This window comes from Acartia tonsa, chromosome 12 (genome assembly GCF_053477335.1).
Source record: "Acartia tonsa isolate MP-2025a chromosome 12, ASM5347733v1, whole genome shotgun sequence".
Taxonomy (NCBI): Eukaryota; Metazoa; Arthropoda; class Copepoda; order Calanoida; family Acartiidae; genus Acartia; species Acartia tonsa.
Genome location: NC_137271.1, coordinates 18,860,669 through 18,881,908, shown reverse-complemented (window position 1 = coordinate 18,881,908; position 21,240 = coordinate 18,860,669). Strand labels below are relative to the sequence as shown.

Genomic DNA, 21,240 nt, shown 5'->3' with positions numbered 1-21,240 from the left:
GTAGATTAAAAGCTTGAAGAGTTGATTTTAACATGGTGATAGAAACAATTATAAATTTATATTTCAAGTAGCGAAGCCACTCTATAACTAGGATAAGTTCGTACGTCATTAGATGGTTAGAGAAGTCAATCTTTTATTTTCATTTTCATGTTTTGGACGTAGTAATCGTTGTTTACAGCGGAGAAAAAAATTAAGATGTATAGGATAATTATTAGGGTTGGCCCGGATATCCGGTGTGGCCGGATATCCGGCCATTTTCAATATCCGGCCGGATATCCGGCCATTTTCAATATCCGGCCGGATACCGGATATTGAAACTATCCGGCCGGATATCCGGCTCTATAATTTTTTATACTTTACACCATAAATCTCTGCTTTTTAAAATCCTAAATGGCTAAAATTTTCTTATTATTGAAGCTAGAAGAACATTTTTTTGAATAAGTTTAACTTTATGTAAATTTATAAGATTTCTGAAGAAATTTTTTTTTTACTACTTTAATATCTGGTAATTTGGCCGGTTATCCGGCCGGATATCCGGTAATTTGGCCGGATAACCGGATATTTGCCGGATATCCGGCGTTGGCCGGATATCCGGCCGGTTACCGGATATCCGGCATTTGAAATCAGCCGGATATCCGGTATCCGGCCAAAAAAGTATCCGGCCCAACCCTAATAATTATATCATACAAAAAAATGTTGCCAAAAAAGTTTAAAATCATCATATTTTAAATGGGCATACAGACTTTCATGTAACGATTATAGAGTTGTTACGCTTTCTAAATCGTACCTAAATGTTATGAAAATCATCCTGCAAAGTTTGAAATTGATAGGACAGTTGTAACATGTCTAAATTAACGAAAAGGGCTGTTACGGCCGGACGGACCGACCATAGAAAAGCTTCACTTAAAAAAAATACTGCTTATTTAAATTTGAATTAAACTAAAAATTAATTATGTTTATGTTATTACTTATTTTGATTGCCATAAAATCAGCAAATCAAAATATTTCAAGTTACACGAAAAATTTATATCATATTTATATTATTCAATTGAATTGTATTAACATTAAGAAATTAAACTGTTTTGACTTTTAAATATAAATTTGAAAGAATTCTAAAAAGAGTTAAATTTAGATTAGACGGGGATAATCTTTTATTTATTTCAAATTAATGTTTCAGAAAAATTTTAACAGTTTTTTTAAAAACCTTTAAATTTAATGTAGCGCAGCAATAATAGGACGGCAGGCAAGTTTAGGGTCTGATTTTGTACAATTTCATGTACATTTAGGATGTTTCGAGTTTTAAATAGGTATTAATTAAAGTTTATATACGTGGATATTATAACAGGGGAAAATTGTCGGTAAAATTCAGCTTGCTAACATGGAATTTATTGGTTAGTTCGTTCATCCAGTAGGAGGGAAGGGAATGTGGCAAAAGGGATTGAAGGGTAAATTGTTGTTTTAGCCCGCTGCATGTTCACTTTATTACAGAACATGAAAATATGGTCTAAGATCTAAGTAAAATTATATCTATTTTTAGTGATTTTGTATAAAACAAAGATATTTTTAAATATTTACCAAAACTAATGAAATATTTATTTCAGGTTTAAGTTCCCCTCAAGATGGTGTTCTCGCCAAGCGGAGAAAAATGAAACAACAAAACAGGAACAAAATTACTCTAAAAAAAACGTTTATACAATTGCAGTCGGTTCAAAAATACAAAATGAAATAAGTACATTCAGATCAGACAATAATAAGGTCAATATATTTAGCAGGAACCATTATGGCTTCTATTTTTATTTGCTTTTATAAATTTTAATTTACTTATATTTATTTTAAAATGTACAAAACATACTTAAAATGTTTTTATAAAGCTTTCATAAGATCTCTTACGTTTAATTTTTCCATGAAGAAAAAATATATCAAGTTTAATCAAAGTATTTTTTATTATATTAAAAATCTAAATTATTATTAAATTTTTATTACCTAGAATCTTACAGTTTTTAAGTTATTTTCTTAGCGCTTAATAACCAAAGATCTAAAAAGATAAGACAATGGCCGATAAATACACAAAATTACTCTTTCTGTAGATTACAATTGGAAGTTAAAACGATGGGACACTCAACTAAATGAACCAACCAATCAAAATTCAATGAAAGTCCTCAAGGTTGTTAAGCCAACAAATAAAATAAAAAAGATTTTAAAAAGACTTTGAGCCCAATGTCCCCTCCCTTCCTGCTTAATAACTTTCCTAGGGCTTAGGAGCGTCTTTGACAGTTTGAAATTAGAAAAGCATTTTTCTTTTTTGAGAGTAAGTTTTGTTTTTAGTGGAGCTCGAAGTATAGAAAGCGATTCAAATTCATGTGATACACCAGGTGATTGTTTTTTTCATATATCCATCTTTCTTTCTATTTATATATTTTTCCATCTGTCTTTTTATCTAACCATCTTTCTTTATATCTATTGATATATCTATCCATCTTTTTTCTATCTATTTATTTATCTATCCATATTTCTTTCTTTTTTCCTAATTATATATCTATCTATCTTTGATTACTTATTTCTATTAATGTTATTATTTTAGTTCTGTCTATCTATTTGTCTTACTAACTTTATATCTGTTTGTGTGTTTTTTTTCCATCTATTTGAATATACATCTTTTTTTCTCTGATTTTTTGTTTGTAAATCTTTCTACCTACCAATCTAATTATTTATCTATCTATTTAGATTCTATACCTCGTGACCTTTCAACAAATTCCAGTCATCATTCAACCAGTGGTCATAGCGGTCATTTGTCAGGTACAAACTTTTTTTGCAGTCATTTTTAGTGGTCATAACTGTCAAGCATTGGACTTCATACAGTGTGAAACAAAATGATTTGGAATTTGCTATATTAAAAGGGAAATGATCGTTCTTAACTTATTATTTTAAGCAACTTTGCTTTTTTATGCTTAAAAAGTATTATTTTTTTGCTAAAATGTATGAAAGCAAAGTTGTTTAGAGTTTTAAAATAAGAATTATCTTGTCCAGGTTTGGAGAAACAGGAGGATAATCGACCCACAGATCTCAGTACAACCAAAAGATCCCGCCAAAATTCTCCAGGTAGGATACAACATTTGTTGCGGCATCCTACCTAATCATGCGCATCAATGTTATGCGCATTTTTTGTTAAAACCAAAATATTTCAAGTGTTTATTTCTATTTCTAAATAAAATTGCTTAAATAACCAATGCAGACTTTGATTAAAGGATTACATAAGCAAATTTCATCATTTTTGCAATTTTTTGTGCAATTTTGGGCAGTTTTTATGCAATTTGTCCCAGCATCTATAAATACACAAGTGACTGGTTGTCTTGTGCAATTTTGCCAGGGTTAAAGTCATACATACAGTGATACTCTTTAAATTTTGTGTGGACATCAACTTCAAAGGTTTATGTCGACTTTATCACAAGAAACGTAGTAATTATAGATCTGCAACTATATGAACTTATTTGCGTTCATATTATTGCCGATATTTCGCATTTCATAAAAACCATTAAAAGCTTCTCTAGTAATAGCATTTTGACCACAATATTGTGTAACTTTATTATATGTAATACCTCATATTAAACATTTTATAAAGTTGAACTTTTGTAGAACAGGCAAACTGTCTTATTTAGGTGTAGACCTATAGACAACCAACCTTTTGATTGCATGACCATTATCTTTCAGATTCACCTGTCATTGTACCAAAGCAATGTCCCAACTATAAAATCATTGATATACACCTTACATAGCAGCAATTTGAAAATCTAAATATCCTTAAATTTGTGTAACAAAGTAATGATTGTATAATGGCTATGAAAACCAAAAAGAAATGCATTTAGTAGATTACATCAAGAAATTACTACTATCAAAGTCTTTCTTTTTAATACTTTTCGCTTTTTATGACCGCTTATGATTTTTTCCAGTATCTTCGAAACTGAATATTATCCTCTGGATTAGAACCAGTTTTCAGCTATACTGAATGTCATGTATAGCATCGTATTACAGACAATTTTCCACAATAATTAAAATAAAAATCAAAGAATTAATACCAGTTTCATTATTTTCGTCCTTATTAAAAGGTTGAATAGCCTTTTTATGTTTTTAGTACCTACTATCATCATAATAAAATTACCATTGATAAATTGAAGAAAATCCAAGACAAAAATCCAAGAATAATTTAAAGACTTTATTGACAATTTTTTTAATTGGTGGGTTTTCCATTTTAAAACTAAGGTCATTTAATTTAGCGGAATTTTCTAGACAAAAACAATCTATTTTTCTTCATATATTTTTTTGCTAAAACAAGAACAGTTATGTCCAAGAATTATTGAGCAAAAAGATCAACTAAAATTCTATTAAAAGAACAATTATTTATTAAAATGAAAAATAATAAGATTAAAACCAGTTTTTTAAGCAACGAGTGGCCGGAGGCCCGTGTTAACAAAACTGTTATTATTTCTATGTTCTTATTTTAATATTGAAGAATTTTTTTTTTATATTTTGATGCTATACATGACTTTTTCAGTATGTCTCAGAACCTGTTCAAATCCACCGGATATTGATTGGTTTCAAAGCCATAATGAAAAGAACTGTCAAATATTCCAACAGTTTTTAAAAACTTAATTTGAAGTAATTTTATTAGTAAAAATACACTCTAAATGACTAAGAATGGCGGACAGACCAAATACTTTGCTTTTTGCATAAATGACATAACCCGCAGAAATGCAACCCCCCCCCCCCCCCCCCAAACTACCAATATTATTAAAGCGTCAGTCTAGAAAAACAAATTGCACCTTTTATTTATTTTTACTCAGAATTTCAAAGTTGTTTTTTAACGACTCTGCAAATGACGAAAAAGTTTGTTTGTAAAAAAAGATATTGTTCTTAAAGGTTTATAAATGGGGAATGTGTCGTCATGTTGTCGGGTTCGAGTGTAAATTACACCGCGGCAAATTAAAGACGCTAAAAAGGACATCTACTGCTATTATGTAAAAAGTACGTGGCTTTCATGATAAGATTGAGGGGATGCCTAGTCTTATGAACGGGCGCAATTTAAACCAAAAAATTGGTTCCTATTATGTTTTCTTTTTGATAATCATTGCAGTATAATAATAATCCTATTATATAAATTAGTAAGTGTTTTTAGTCTGAAGCTTTAGATCTCAATAACCGCTGAAACGATATGGTTCTTCTTTACAGTAATGCTTCTTATAGATTAAGGGAAGGTGTATAACTATTTTGGGGTAGGGTATGTCCACCCTCCAAATAAAAAATATCAACCCCCCCCCCAAAAAAAAAATTTCTTTTTCTTTATAAATCTTATAATAAAAATGTTGGAAGGATCGACTTCTCCCCCTCCTTTAAGTGCCCCTAGAGTCTTCTAAGGGCGTAGTAAGTATTATTTTTTCTAAATTGAATATTACTTTCAGAAAATTACATTTATTTGCGTATTTTCTGACTTTTAAAAATAGATTAATGCATTTAAAAGGGATTAACAGTTCTGTCTTATGCAATATTTTATAATATAATGGCTTATGTCACTCATATTATAGCAATGAGTATGACTCTTATGGGCCCTTTTGTAGCAATACAGATAACCAACCTTTTTTATATAGACTTTGTCTATGAGACTTTACCGTGCATGGCAATGAGTTGCGCCTGTATTTTTTTCAAACAATTTTGAAATTTAATTGTAAAAACGATTAATGATTATTGAAGATTTTAAAATAATATGTAAGATAATAGCAATTTATCGCAACGTATAATAAACAGCAATTATAAGATTAAACCCCAATGGGGCCGCAGGCTTGGGCTAAAAGAAACTTGTATTATTTTTAAGGTTTTTATTTTAATATCCGTAGAAAATTGTCTATAATACGATGCTATACATGATTTTTCATTATGGCTGAAAACTATCTATAATTCATCGGTATCAATCGAAGCCATACTGGAAAATTAATTTTATAAATTAAAAAAAGAAAATTTAAACTTTCACATAAAGCAATAAAAATTATGAATTTCCAAGTAAGAAATATTATCATAGGTTACGTTGAGAGAAAAAAGATTAAATTATCAGAAATGCCAATTTTTAGATAACATTTTCGATGTAATAAAATATACGGCTCGTAGATATTGTAATATAGCTTACAATTAATCAATCTTAATACTATATCAATTTAGTACATTTTTAAAGCTTCCCAGCAAAGTACAAGCAGCAATTTCGATATTTTTAGCTTCAGACAGAACAAACCTTACCACTATATATATTACTATCGGCTACACCCCTAGAGGCCTCTAGGGGCATAAAAAATGTGGATAGTAGTCGACCACCCCCATCCCCACCCACTTTAAATTTTAGTTTTAAAAAGAAAAAGTAACAAAATAGTAAATAGCTAAAAATCTTACCAGGATCCATGAGAAGTAAATGAGAATCTTTTCGGCTCAGTGGTTAGCGAGATTCTTTGGTAAACCTATTATTAGAATATTTGCTTGCCCCTTTATTGCCGAAACTGTGAGAAAATAAACAATTATTATCTTCATACAATCTTATAGAATATCTTATTTCACCAGGGATAAGAGGTATAAGATCCAAAGGATGATAGATAAATATACCTCCATGTTATGATAAACAAAAATACCCCCTATTTACGCTAACCTAATTGTGAATAAGTTTTATCATTGTTAACCAAATAAAGTTAAACTTTTAGGGTTTGCTTGTTACATTATTGGACAATCGTACGTATTAACTATACTAATAGAGTAGCTGCGCTACTATCCAGACTAATATGTTAAAAACCTTTTCTAAAATGTTAAAAATAAATAATATAAAAAATTAATTATTATAAGTTGACTTTCTATTTACTTAACCTTTGGTGAAAAAAAACACTTCTTATATTACCATTTTATTTTATTAATCGATTTACAATTTTTATATAACTTAAGTTTTACTTATTCATTTGAAGAACACAGTAATAGTGTCTGACTGATTATGACGTAACAAAAAAAATTAGCCAATGAGAGGCCGTTATTGACCAATGGTAAAATTTATAGGGGCCTCTTATTGGCTAATTTTTTTTGTTACGTCAAAATCAGTCAGCCACTATTACTGTGTTCCATTTGAAAAATATATTTTGTGTATATTTTGATAATTAAAAAATCTATCTTACGTTCTTTGGATTATTTATTTTATAACGAATCTACTTTATATAGATTCTTTTATACATTATAAAACAGTTTACTGTTCTTTTTTCATTTCAAAAATATTTTTCATGTAATTGCTGAGTTGCATATGAACATAGTTGTCCTTCTTTAAGTCCTAGTTAACCCGTACGATAAAATCTCTTTGATAAACTTGGATTGGATGACCCCCCCCCCCCCGCCTTTCTTTTATTTATTAAACGATGTGTTTCTTGTCCCTGCGGGAATCTTCTATCAATTATTTAACCTAACCTAAACTTAAATTGGCATTAGACGGTCCTCTCTCAGTTGTATGGAAATTGTCACCCCTTCATTGTAAACTTAATTAATTCACCAAAGGATAATTCAAACAATTTACAAGTAAACTTTGTCAGAGAAAGATTTGCTTGAAAATAACAAGGATTATACCGAAGTTGAAATATGTATCTTAATTTTTTATCACAGCTTAGCTAGTTAAAGAGTTTTGCAGCTAATAACTAGAATAACAACAAAGCTTATGAAAGTGTGCCTAATTGATCCAGGAATCGAAACTAAAAAGTGGAGAACGGACGGAAAGAAAACCATTTTTTTAGCCCCGAGATGGCACGGGCTATAAAAAAAAGGTTTTAATCTTATGATTGTACATCTTTCTATTCGAAGGAAACTGGATAAAATACGATGCTTTTCATAATTTTTCAGTATGCATTAGAACAGGATCTAATCCATCGGATATTTCAAAGCTATACTGGAAAGTTATTTCTCGTATTCATTCGAATCCGGTGGATAGGAACCGGTTCTCATCCATACGAAAAAACTATGTCTAGCCTCGTATTATATCCAGCTTTCTACGAATATAAAAATGTACAATCATAAGATTAAAATTAGTTTTTTTAGCCCGTGCCTTCGGCACCTCGGGGCTAAAAAACTGGTTTGAATCTTATAATTGAACATTCTATATCCGCGGAAAGCTGTTTATAATACGATGCGAGAAAAAACTATTATAACTAAAACTTGACCTATCAAAAGCTTTGTTTAAATCCAAGTGACTATAATTGTAACATAAACCTATGAGAGGAATACAAAGACAATTATGTCCATAAATAGCCTAGCATTTTTAAAGAACAGTAAACTGTAATCCAGTAAAATGTTGAAATCTTGAGATGCATTTAGTAAATGTGATGTTTGAATGAGTCAAATCTTTTAAAAAGTTCCCATTTCATCTTGCTTTCAATCATAGAGAGGGAGGTGACATTGCACTGTAAATTACCCTGGTAGGTACCCAAAGTTTTATAATCACTTTTTGTCTGTGTTGGCTCAAATACTTTGGGATCTGAACGCGTAGTGTCAAAATAGTTTGATTAACAAAGTTGATCTTCAAGGAGGTAATTTTGTGCATCATCATTGAGGACTTATATCAATTTAGCATCGATTGTCTTATCACTTTGGATCTCTATTTGAATTTGAAAGGTGGATGTACTCTCAAACATATACTATAGAGTAGATGCGCTGCAAAAAAAGATTAGAATTGTTATATCTATAAATAAAATAAAATGGTTATATGTAATTGACATTTGAAACCCTAGCTATTAACATTTTCAGTACAAAAGAATATTTATCCTTAAATATTAAATACTAGTGGCTAAGCCCCCTAGAGGCCTCTAGGGGCACTTTTGGTGATAGGTTGAAATCGTCCCACCCCCCTCCTTCTACATTCAATATTAGTTTTTAAAAAGAAAAAGCAAAAAGAAATTTTTTAGTTTTGGTCATTTTTTTCTAGGGGCGATTTCTCTTAGGAGGATAGTGGTACCATTCTCCTAAATAGTTATAAAGTTTCCCAGGAGCAATATGAAACTTTACCATATGGGTTCAGCGGTTAGCGAGATCCTTCGGTACAGACAGACAGACACACAGAAAGAGATCCTTTTACCTCATTATAAAGATTTTAGTTTTCAAAAGGCCTAATGTATCTAGGAATAAAATTTGTTTGTCAGTTAAGATCTCGCTAACCACTGAAGAAAACTTAGTATTCATATCAGATAATAATAACCCTATAGTATAAGTAGGGTTGGGCCGGATACTTTTTTGGCTGGCCAACGTTCGATATCCGGCAATTTACCGGATATCCGGCGTCAAAAATCAGCCGGATATCATGAAACTGGATCTTTTTAATATCCGACCGGGTAACCGGCCAGACCGGATATCCGGCCCAACCCTATAAAGTAGTAGAGTTATTTTTTGAAGCTATAGGATATCAGAAATCAATTGGTTATAAAATTCAAGGGAGCTTTATAAATTCGTTGGTGTGGTTTTCGGCTATATTTCTGAACTCCCCCAACCTCCCCTAGAGGCTAGGGGTGACGCAACTATTATTTGTAATCTTGCACGAAACTTATAGTTCCAAACCAACCAATAATTATAAGCTAGGGCTTACAAATATTTACAAAGTTAATAGAGATGGGATATAGAAAGAAAAATTATTTTGTCTCTTTATATAATGGTTCATATTATCCAAAAAAAAATTTTCACCATCCCAATAGAACTTAATCGGTTTAAAGGTGGGCGAGATAGATTTTCTTTAACAGATAAAATACCTACTAGTTTATTTTATAGGATTTAGATTTAGAAAAAAAAACCATGTTGTCTCAATGACGATTAATTTTAGTTGGGGGGAAATTATTTTTCTTCGGTTGCACTATCCCTTCCTCCTTTCTATACAACTTATGTAGAAATGACGTCTGATTTTTGTGTACAAAAAAATTAGTTATTATTAAGAGGAAAAAGTTATTATCTCATCATATTATAGACAGCTTTTCGCGGATATTAAACTGAAAAATTTTGTTAGCCCGAGTGGCCGAAGGTTCGGGCTATCAAACCGGTATCAGATTTAATTTTTCTTTTTTTAATATTCGTTGAAAATTGTCTGTAATACAATACCTACTTTACATGATTTTCAGTATGGCTGAGAAACGTTTCTAATCCAGCAGATATTAAGTTGTTAACAAGGTTTTATTTTCAAAAAGAATCTATCTACTTACTTTGTTTTAAAATTTTTTAATTTATTGTTGACAATAATAAGACAACAAATTAAGTTCATTAAAGATCAATTTTAATCAATTATGTCTTAAATGCAAATAAATTCAAATAAAAAAGGCTTAATAGAAAAAAAAACAAAATAATTTAATTATGCATATTTTATCTTATATATTTTTTTGTAAATATTTGCCAATTAATGCACTTTTCTTAATTTTATGCCAAGAAAAAAATTGTCGTACTTTTAACGAGGATTTTTTGGCATAAATGTACAAAAATTGTTTTGAATTTGAAAAAGTAATATACAAGGTTGACATAATTCATTAGTAGCTTAAAAATAGCCTTTAAAGTCCAGTGAGGAGGGGACATTTTGCTGTTTATTATACTAGTCCCCAAAGTTTTTTAATAACGTTTTCTTCTTAATCATTTGCTTAATAATGTTGGAGACTTTATTGGGTTGTAATTGGTTAGTTAATTAAATCGAGTGTTTAAACGTTTCAACCAGTAATTGTAATCTACAGAAGGAATATTTTGTGTATCTTGATTAGGAATGTACATTAACTTTTTCGGCCATTGTCTTATCCCTTTATCCCTTTGAAGGTAGCTTCGCTACTAGAAATGTATGGAATATGAAAAAAGCTTTTCTTTAAAAAAAAATTTGGATATTGCGTGTTTTATTTCCAATTGATTGGGTAATACAATGGTTATAAAGGCGAAAACTTTTCTGTAATAAGGGTTAGTCAATCCGTACGTCTATCCGTAACATACAGATTTTGATGTATTTCAAATATTGTTGACTTTTGTTATGTGACAAAGTCATTTCCCTTTTTATATCAACGTTTATTTTAATTTGGCTGACTTTTGTAATGGTTATTCTTTTGACAATTAAGCACAATGTTATTGTAAACTTAACTCTATAATCAAGTTTAAATTGTAAGCATATCCATATTAAGCATTATATGTCCAAGCAATTTTCGACACATATTTACCTAACTTTTGAAAAAAATTTCAATTTCTTTGATTCTTTTAAGCGTCTTTTTTATAGATGTTGTCATCCTTGTTGATGATAATAATTGGTCCTCAGTATTATTACATTTAATTGAGAATATTTTATCTTAAATAATGAAAAAAAAAAGTTTTCTTTTTTTGATATTTGGTAATTTATGCGTTAATATGAGACCATTTGTTATAGAACAATCACAGATTATGTTTTATAAAAAAAAGGTCAGTCCCCAAAGATTTTGATAACGTTTTCTTATTCGTTGCCTTAACAACTTTGGGGACTTTTTATAAATTTTGATTGGCTAGTGCCCAAACGTTTCAACCAATATTTGTAATCTTCAGAAGAATTTGGTGATGTACATCAATTTATCGGCCATTGTCTTATCCCTTTAGATCTTTGATTAAGATAGTAATCTTTGTATATAATGTTTTTCTTCAATTTTTATCTAATTACTTTCTTGATGGCTTTCATAATTACATAAGAACACTTTAATTTATTTTTAGATTTTTGTTTCAAACAATTTAAAATTCTTAATATAAAAGGATAATGACGTCTAAATTTATGTAGCGCATTTTTTAAAATCTAAAATTAGTATTTTAATAAAAAAAAGAACAATAAAATGTGATTTTTAATTATACTTTATTAGATAGGAGGTAAGGCCTCTGAATTATACTTGAACCCATAATTATGTAAACAAGTTATCTCATTCGTTTGAGACTTTGAGGACGTGATAGATTGGTATAAACTTGCAGGCTCAAAACCCTTCCACCTTTTATTTGAACATATCCTTTTAAATATATGATTATTAAAAATTTTGGTTTTTCAATTCATTTCTGAAAACTAAATATAAATTTTTTTGATAATATTTTTCTTAAAGGTTGATTGGACAAATTTGTTAAAAACCTAGGTATGCAATTTATTAAATATTTGTGTAAAAAATTATAATAACATACTAATCAATTAATAAATTTCTGATTTTTTAAAATTTATTGAAAATAATATTTGTTTTGATTAGGTAATAATTAAATACATGTTTCATTGTTGTTGTTTTTTGTGGATGACAATTACAGCAATTAAAAGTTTCCGAAACGGCGGTCAATAAGTTCCTTTTTTTTTGTTCCTGAGAAGTTTTTAAGCAACTTAATCTTATCCATACATCTTTATAGTGCCTATAAAAAAGGGGAAAATTAAAAAAAATACAAAATCGCCTTTTTTATAGGCGCAATAAAGAGCTTCTATTTTTTGCCTCCCTCTTTGTTTAAAACAGAGCCCCTTGATGCTATGGGTGCATCCGCTAATTCATCCACAAGTGTTATTATTATAATTTATTGTTATTTTTCAGACCCAGTGACAAGCCAAACTGGCGGCTCCCTAGCAGACCAGCAGCTGCGCGACCGCCTGGCGGCTAGCAGCGGCGGCATTGAGTTGGACCATGTGCGGGATCGCGTACACGCGGTCAATCTGTCCTCGCCGAAGCATCATTGGCAGTTTCGGCTGCCGCGCGACCGCCTCAATGAACTGCGGCCACCGCCGATTCACTCAAAAGAGGCGGCGAGCAACGGGGCGGATTTGATTCACCCCTCACCTCACCTACCCTCCCCCAATTGGTCCACAATTAACGATATTATCAAAGTAAGTAATATTTCTTTTTAAAAGCGAAGCATTTTTACATTTATGGTTTGTCTTGTAGAAGTGGATATAGAATACGTGGATATTGTGAGAGATCCCCCTCATGACTTAACCTCATCTCCTCCCCAGACCATGGAGGAACGTATTGACCAATATCTGAGGACTATATTAGCAACCTAAATATCCACGTTTTCTATATCCATTCCTTCAGATTTTGAATCTTTTATGATAATAAATGTAACAATAATGAAAGCGAAAAAGCTCTTTTGTCTTTTCTAAAGGTCTGTACGTCTAAAAAATAATAATGTGGTGATTACTAGAACGAATAGATAAACGTCTGAAGTTTTGTTGAAAAGTTTTATTCTAACGAAAATGTATCTATCTTTTTATTCATTAAAAATACTAAATAAATAATACAAGAAAAGCTTAAAAATAGAACATACATGAAATTAGTCGCAATTATGAGTTTTTCTTCAAGTTTTCCTCCATAAAATTGCAGAAAAAAAGTAGTTTGGTATAATAGAAATATTTCTTTTTGCTCATAAACATAATCTATTCTCAGAAGGAAAAGGGAATTTGAATTCAAAATTAAACTAGATACAATGATATGGCAACTCTAAACAAAAACCTTTTGCTTCCAACTTTTCCTCTACTATTAAAATTCTAAAGCCATAGCTTTTAGGACGATGAGCCCAGGGAGGATGGGGACATTTGGCTGTTTATTACACTAGTCCCCAAAGTTTTGAAATAACGTTTTCCTGTTGGTTGGCTTAACAACTTTAGATACTTTTTTTGTTGGTTCATTAAGTTCAGTGTCCAAAAGTTTCAACCACTAATCTTAATCTACAGAAGGGGTAATTTTGTGAATATCATTGGTGATTTACATCAATTTATCTTCTATTGTCTTATCCCTTTAAAGCCTATCTTTCATAAAAATTGTCTATAATCAGTCTTTGACCAATACTAAGAGAATTACAAAATTATCATAATGTCTTCATATTATGTTTTCATAAGAAATTAGACAATAAATTTATCTACATTCCCAATAAACAAAATTACCCCTCCTGTAGATTAAAATTCTTGGTTTGATAAAAGTTATAACACTGCCAATTTTTAACCAATAAAATCAATATTCCATTAAAGTACCTATTGAGAGAGCGTGTTAACTTTGAATAAGTGAATAATTTAAGGCCTGAACTCCCCTCCCTCCCTCCCTAACTAATATACAATAAGCTGCGGTAAAAGAGCAGCTTATACCAACAATGAAATTAATTCGGAAAAAAAATCACGAAACCTTTACGTGTTTTTCAGCTGTCGTTGGGGGGCAACACATCGTAAAATTGACGACCTCTCCATTTGCCCCCCAAATATTATTTTATATTTATTTCGCTTGTTGGTTATACCTTATACCTGGTAAAAGAGTACATTTTGCTCAAATGAAAATCCATTAAAACCCTGAAAATATTTTCAGTGAAAAACCATGAATTTGAGCAAATGGGCCTAATTTCTCATAAACTTGTAAAATGTTTTTCTTTTAAAGTAGGACAATTATGTTTGTAATTATAAGACCCAGAAAAGAACAGTAAATGAAAGACAGTATTATTGAAATAATTTTAAAAAATGTTTGATTGTAAAAGGCTTTTATGATTTGCGTGAATGGGCGAATGTATACAGCCCAAGGGTAGGGGTATAGGTGGAACCCAGTAAAAGTGTCGGACTGATTATGACGTAAAAAAAATATTTAGCCAATGAGAGGCCATATAAATTTTACCATTGGTCAATAATGGCCTCTCATTGGCTAATTTTTTTTACGTCATAATCAGTCCGACACTATAACTGGGTTCGTATAGGGGTATTTAACCTCCTCAAACTTAGAAACCCCTAAAAATTTTTAAATATTCATTAGATCACCACCCTCAAAAAAAAGCTTGGACGTCCTGGACGAAATCATTTACAGCACTTTTAGAAAAGTTATGCTCCAAATTTTAAAGTCTAAATACATATATTCAATATTTATGTTAAAATCAGCTTTAAAATAGATGACTTTTAAATGTTATTGAATTTATTGGCTTTTCAAAATATACAATACTCAATAAACAATTTGCAAAATTGACTAAGCCGCTCAATTTTTATAAATAGTCCATTAGCTTTTACAACTGTTTATTTGTTAGTGTGTGTGTGTGCGTGTGTTTGTGTGTGTGAGGGTGTGTGAGTGTGTGTTTGTGTGTGTGAGTGAGAGTTGGTGTATGAATTTATGTTTGTGTGTGTTTGTTTTTCAGTGTCGGTTTCCAAAAAAGTGTTTTAGATAAATTATCTAGGAATTCAAAATCAATCATAATGGCAAAAGTTTACAGAGTAACCAAAAGATTTATGACGTCACACATGACACTTTCCTCTCTAACTGAGAGGGGAATGGTTACATTCCTTTAAAAGGTTAGGGGTCGTTAAGGGGTAAAGCAGAGTGTCAACACCTCCCATAAAATTGAAATTGGGAAGGTCTTACTTCAATTTTTCCAACCCCTGATGGTTTTACACCCCTTGCTGAATTACTGTGCACGACACTAATTTGAAATGATTTAATTTTGTTAGAATTCGCGCAGTATTCTTAAAATCCATTAAAAACTAGTTCGGACACATTTATAGAGTATCCACGCTCTTTAAAAGTTTAGCTGAAATGATGTCACACCTGTTTATATGTGTGCTTTAAAAACAAATATATTATCACATAGATTGAGGAAATTTCAAGGATCAAAGGATAGGATAATTGACGATGAAACAAAATTAGTCTTGATGAAAAAGTTTGAAAAATTGTATCAAGACTTGTTTCTAACTTTGTTATTTTTCTTTTTAAGCTTTCTAAATCCTTTAATTCTTTTTCTTTTTTTCTAGAGCGACAACCTGAAAACGCCGAAAGTTTTGGACAATTTTGTCTTCGACATTCTGCCCCCGCACCCCACCACCCCCAAAGTCAGAGATCTCTCCCCGCCCTCGTCGTCCCGGGTGGGCGGTATGCCACCCGGCTCGGCAGTGAACAGCGGCAGCCACTTTGAGCCCGCCTTTGGGCTGCACCATCCGCCAAGCAGCGGCTCCCACCCCCATCTGCCGCCCCCGATCGCGCCAACCAGCATGTACGACCGGCGGGCGTATGAACAGGCGGCGGCCATTGCAAATACGGTTGCCGCCATGCGGCCGCGGTCAAGTGAGCAGCGCGTGACGTTTGGCGGAACAACACGCCACGGCGGCGATACGCCGCCGCCGCCGTCACACAATTTAACGCCTCCCCCGCCATATCCTCAAGATCTCAGCCTTAGGTAAGTTTATTTTATCAGGTAGCGCAGCTACTCTATATCTTGATTTGTTTGTCAATTTGTCTCTAACTTTATAGTTGACAATCGATATGCTGATATTTTATTTGTCACATCTAGAAACATACATGCATTTTTTAAGATTTGATATTAAATAATTACGCTAGTTCCTTAGTCTTAAGAGGGACAAGTTATCTGCATCCCCCCCCCCCCCTCCTCCATTCTTATTTAATGTTGATTAAAAGAATGAGACTAACAAAAACAGCTTAAAATCAAACCTAGAGAAATACTATACTTCCATGACCAGCCGTTCATGAGATCTTACTAAACTCACACATACAAGGTACGTACTTACTATAAGTGGGTATACTTTTATAATAAAAATAAGTATTATATAAACCTAATTATCATAATAAAAGAAATATAATTATTGAGGTAAATCTCAAGGGGGTCGGAATTCAGGGATCCTAAGGGATAAGACAATGAATTGATGTACATCCCCAATGATGTCTGACTGTTATTATTTCGGAGCTTTGCTTTAAAAAAAATATTTTTGTACACTTACAGTACAGTGTATTAATATATACTTTGTTATATGAAGTACATATGTGCTAGCAAAACTACTCTGCAAGATTATGTGTCCGTACTTACTTCTGTGTGTCTGTAACGACTAACGTTAATCTTAACCTCTCTCTTTCTCCCCTTCTCTTTCTCTCTCTCTCTCTCCTTCTCTCTCTCTTTCTCTCCTTCTCTCTCTCTCTCTCTCTCTCTCTCTCTCTCTCTCTCTCTTTCTCTTTCTCCCTATCTATCTCTAACTTTCTTTGTCTCTCTCTCCCTATCTATCTCCATCTTTCTTTCTCTCTCTCTCTCTCTCTCTCTCTCTCTCTCTCTCTCTCTCTCTCTCTCTCTCTCTCTCTCTCTCTCTCTCTCTCTCTCTCTCTCTCTCTCTCTCTCTCTCTCTCTCTCTCTGTCTCTCTCTCTCTGTCTCTCTCTCTCTCTCTCTCTCCCTTTCCAAGCTAATCTTTTTATTTAAAATAGCTGCGCTGCTACAGAACGTAATCCTCCTTGGTTTGTGTAAATATAAAGTAAAAGCAGACCTAATTAGGCCTTTTACAACCGTAAATAAGTTAGTCTACCTTTTAGATTAAGGAACATGGATATAGCATCTGAGGATAAACTTTTTCCCCTCAATAATTTCAGTAATGAAAAAGCAACATATATGAAAGTTATTTTCTTTGATGTTGATCATTACAGCATTAAAATTGCATATGATACATCAATATTTGTGTACTTTAGACTTAAACAAAGCATTTGATGGATTTAAAAGTCTAATAAATTTCTTTATGAGTAACAAAAAAGTAAATTTTTAGCAGTTATCGTCAATAAACAACAAAAATTTACGACGATACAGACAATGTTTCTTAATTAAGCTTCCAACGGCTATTTCTTGCAAATAAGAATTGGGGGGAAGAATCATTTTATGCATCCTTGATAAATTGACAAGTTGTACTTACAAGAAGAATAATTTGTCCGAGAAATAATTTAGGATTTCTTAGCATTTTTTTGGTGTATCATCAATTACGTCTACATATACATATGTCAGGTGTATATTTCAGATGCGCAGCATAAATAGTTATAGTAGGAAAAACCTTGGCCCATTAACAGGCGATGCTCATTACCATTAACAGTTAGGACATCACAGTATCACATCCCATTATAAGTGGATGATGCTTTGGTTTCTTTAGATGATCGCAAAGGAAATTATGCGAAATTGAATGCACAGCATTTTTTATTTTTTTCAGGTGCAATTTTCTAATAATTTTATCATGGGGTTCTGTGAATTTTTATGTGTGTGTTTTTCGCCTTTTTCTCTAGTAAAATTTTTAAAATATTTTTTTTTGTATTTGTATGGCTCAAAAATAATTCTGGTTGTCTTTTTATCACACTTTCTTTCCCAAAATTTTGTGTGAGGGTTCGATTCACCTCCCCTGCTCAATAAACTTTCTTTTCTACAAGGCTGTTTTAGGGACCAAACAGTTTTTTGCGCAATGTTCTAATGACTTTAACCTTTTTCAGAGGCAAACATGAGGAGAACTCTCGTCTGCGTGCCAGCCACGCCCACACGCCCCCCACCCACCCCCACAACACCCACCTGCCCCCCGACTCGACGCTACAGATGAGGCACAAGAGCCTGGACGGGGACATGTACACAAACAGGGGAAGCCATAGTCCCACCCTCATCATTCCAAAGCAGGTTGGTAAATTTAGTTGTTGCTGCGCTATTTATAGGGTTGCAAACTTTTCTACTATCTAAATCTATTTAAATATAGAATAATAGAGGTTATGTCCATATCCTATATAGGTTCTGTATTTGAAGGTTAAGAGAATGACAGGAAAATAGCCTTAGACCATGTCAAAAAATTAAATTTAAAGATAAAATAGTCTAAAACCTATCCCACTACATATGTACTGTTCAAAAATAAAATATAGAATCATATTAAAATGAAAATCTTAAAAATCAGTTTTAACTAATAATTGTTTATTTCAATATCCGTGGAAAGTTGTCTATAATACGATGCGATAGATAGTAAGGGGGGGGGGTAGTTTTTTAATGTCTGGAAAACGGCAAGGAGGAAAAGTGCAGGGCAAGGCCAGTGATCTAAAAAGATAGACCAATATATATCCCCAATGATGATACAAAAAATTACCCCCTTCTGTAGATTAAAATTAGTGGTTGACACATTTGGATACTCAACTTAAAGAAACTAATCAAAGTTCAACAAAAGTCTCCAAAGTTGTTGAGCCAACAAATAAGAAAACTATCATAAAACTTTGTGGACTAGTGTAATAAACAGCCCATTGTCCCCTCCCTCCCTGAATATATCGAAAGACGTAGACATTAACCAATTTTGCTTTGGTGCCCACACAAATATACTAAAATAGCCATTAGCAAATAAATGTTTTCTGAATTATTATATTACTAGCGGCTTCGCCCCTAGCCACTAGGGGCTTTGCCCCAAGAGGTTTGATCAAACCAATTTTTGTATTTTAGATTTAAGATAAAAAAGAAAAAGAAAATAATTTTTTTTTGGTGGGGGAATTATTTTTTTTTTTTTGGGGGGGGGTAGTCGACCCCACTATTTTATTTTTAGTTTAATCAAACCAATTTTTGTATTTTAGATTTAAGATAAAAAAGAAAAAGAAAATAATTTTTTTTTGATGGGGGAATTATTTTTCATTTTGGGGGGGGGGTTGGGGGTGTCCCACCCCCCAAGAAAATAGTTATAAACCTTCCCGGGAACTATGAGAAGCTACCCTGTAAAGGAGAACCCGATCGGTTCAGCGGTTAGCGAGATCCTTCGCTACAAACAAACACACAAACAAACAGACAGATTGCTTTTCAAGAAGATTTTGATGTCCAATGTTAATGTTCTATTGAACTGTTGTTTATAAATTTATTTTAAAAATCAAATTTATGTTTAGCATCCCTTGACTAATGAGCATCTAATGGCATGGGATAGACTTAATTTTCTAAAATAAAACAGTTTTTTGCGACTTTGATTGCACGTATTTTGTTCGACCATTCTTTGGCCCAATTCAATTATGAACCTTAAATGGAATTCTGTCATTTTCACAAGAGGAAAATATTGCGTTTTTTTCTACAGAAAATAATTCGAAGAAAATAACGTTTTCTTCACTCGTTTCATGGTAATTTAGCACAGCTATTCTAATTCAAAATACATTGGCTAGTGCAGTGGTGGGGTAACCCCCCCCCCCCCCCCCCCATATAATATTTCCTGGGGGAGAGGTTGGGTTAGCAAAATTTCTGATGGGGTTGTTAAAGATTTTCTCTTCTATGGGAAGGATGTCTGTTGCACCAGATTTTCATGAACTCTAAAAAAGTGATACTCGCACCTGGCTGAATAAACGATACCCCCCATCCTACCCCCATCCCCTTCCCTTTTACTGGATAAACGAACTGTCCATTAATGTGGACCTTTGTAGCAATTTAAATCGACGGCAAATTTTCCCTTGTTAATATAACAGTTTTCCAGTATGGCTTCGAAACCGTTTCTTAGTCATGCTGAACTTGAGCTAACACAACTGTTTTAAATCTAATATTTTTTTCATTTTAATATCCGTGGAAGTTATTCATAATACGAGGCAATAAATAATTATTAACGAGTAACGACGGCCAAAAATTGGTTTTTAACAATAAAATTTCTGTTGTCTAGGAGTTGGATGACACGCGGCCCAATTCCGCATCTCCGTGTGTGCGGCCGCAGTCCGCATCACCCGCGTGCGGCGAGATCAAAGAGGAGCCGCGGGACTACACCAGCATTCCTCCCGGCTTTCCACCCTATTATCTGCCAGGTAAGAGTTATGTTAATACCCGCGATCGTGCTATGTCAAGTGCGTGACATAAATATTTTAGAGTATGGGGAATGCCTTGGCCATAAACGAACGGAGCGACTCATTACCATGCACAGTTAGGACTTCTCAGACAAAGGTCGTTCAATCGAAGGGTTGGTTGTCTGTCGGATATTATTTCACCTAATATCCTTGGGTTTGAATGTAATGCATCCCATTCTAAGCTCTGGATTCTCTAGATGATCACCTAAAAATCGAAAGAGAATATCACCCATACGAGGTAAACAGTTTTTTTTAGATTAATAAGAAGAAAACAAAAAATTATAATTGTGTCAATTTATGAATGTCTTTTATTAGATAAAAACAATTATAATAATGAAAAAAAAGAATATTTATTTGATTAGAAGTTTAAATAATAAGTTAAAAGTTTTTCTTGTAAATGAATATTATAAATAATCAGAGAAGGAGGGATCATACTTTTTTGTTTCAAAAAAAACTTCGGGTACTTGCATTGAATTTTGATTGGTTAATTCCAAGCCTGTAGTGTCAACATTTTTCAACCAATAAGTTATTAAGTTAAGGGGTAATTTTGTTAATCCTTACTGTGGATGTACAATGTACATCATTGTCTTATCTCTCTTTTCTCTGTAAATAATGAAATTATATTTATATTTATTATTATTTATAAAAAAAGTTTTGCCT

General features: G+C 32.3%; 1 protein-coding gene across 2 annotated transcripts in view; it reads left to right on the top strand.

The window, feature by feature from the left end:
• Positions 1-21,240, top strand: part of LOC145334131 (uncharacterized) — a 147,562-nt gene that overhangs the window by 89,067 nt on the left and 37,255 nt on the right. The window contains exons 4-11 of one of the 2 annotated variants that reach the window (XM_080179430.1): positions 1,602-1,662; positions 2,326-2,372; positions 2,725-2,796; positions 3,028-3,099; positions 12,576-12,865; positions 15,752-16,173; positions 18,244-18,421; positions 20,403-20,541. In XM_080179430.1, coding sequence (XP_080035556.1) covers positions 1,602-1,662; positions 2,326-2,372; positions 2,725-2,796; positions 3,028-3,099; positions 12,576-12,865; positions 15,752-16,173; positions 18,244-18,421; positions 20,403-20,541 — 1,281 coding nt within the window. The remainder of the gene's footprint in view (positions 1-1,601; positions 1,663-2,325; positions 2,373-2,724; positions 2,797-3,027; positions 3,100-12,575; positions 12,866-15,751; positions 16,174-18,243; positions 18,422-20,402; positions 20,542-21,240) is intronic. The other variant, XM_080179431.1, reaches the window with a different exon arrangement.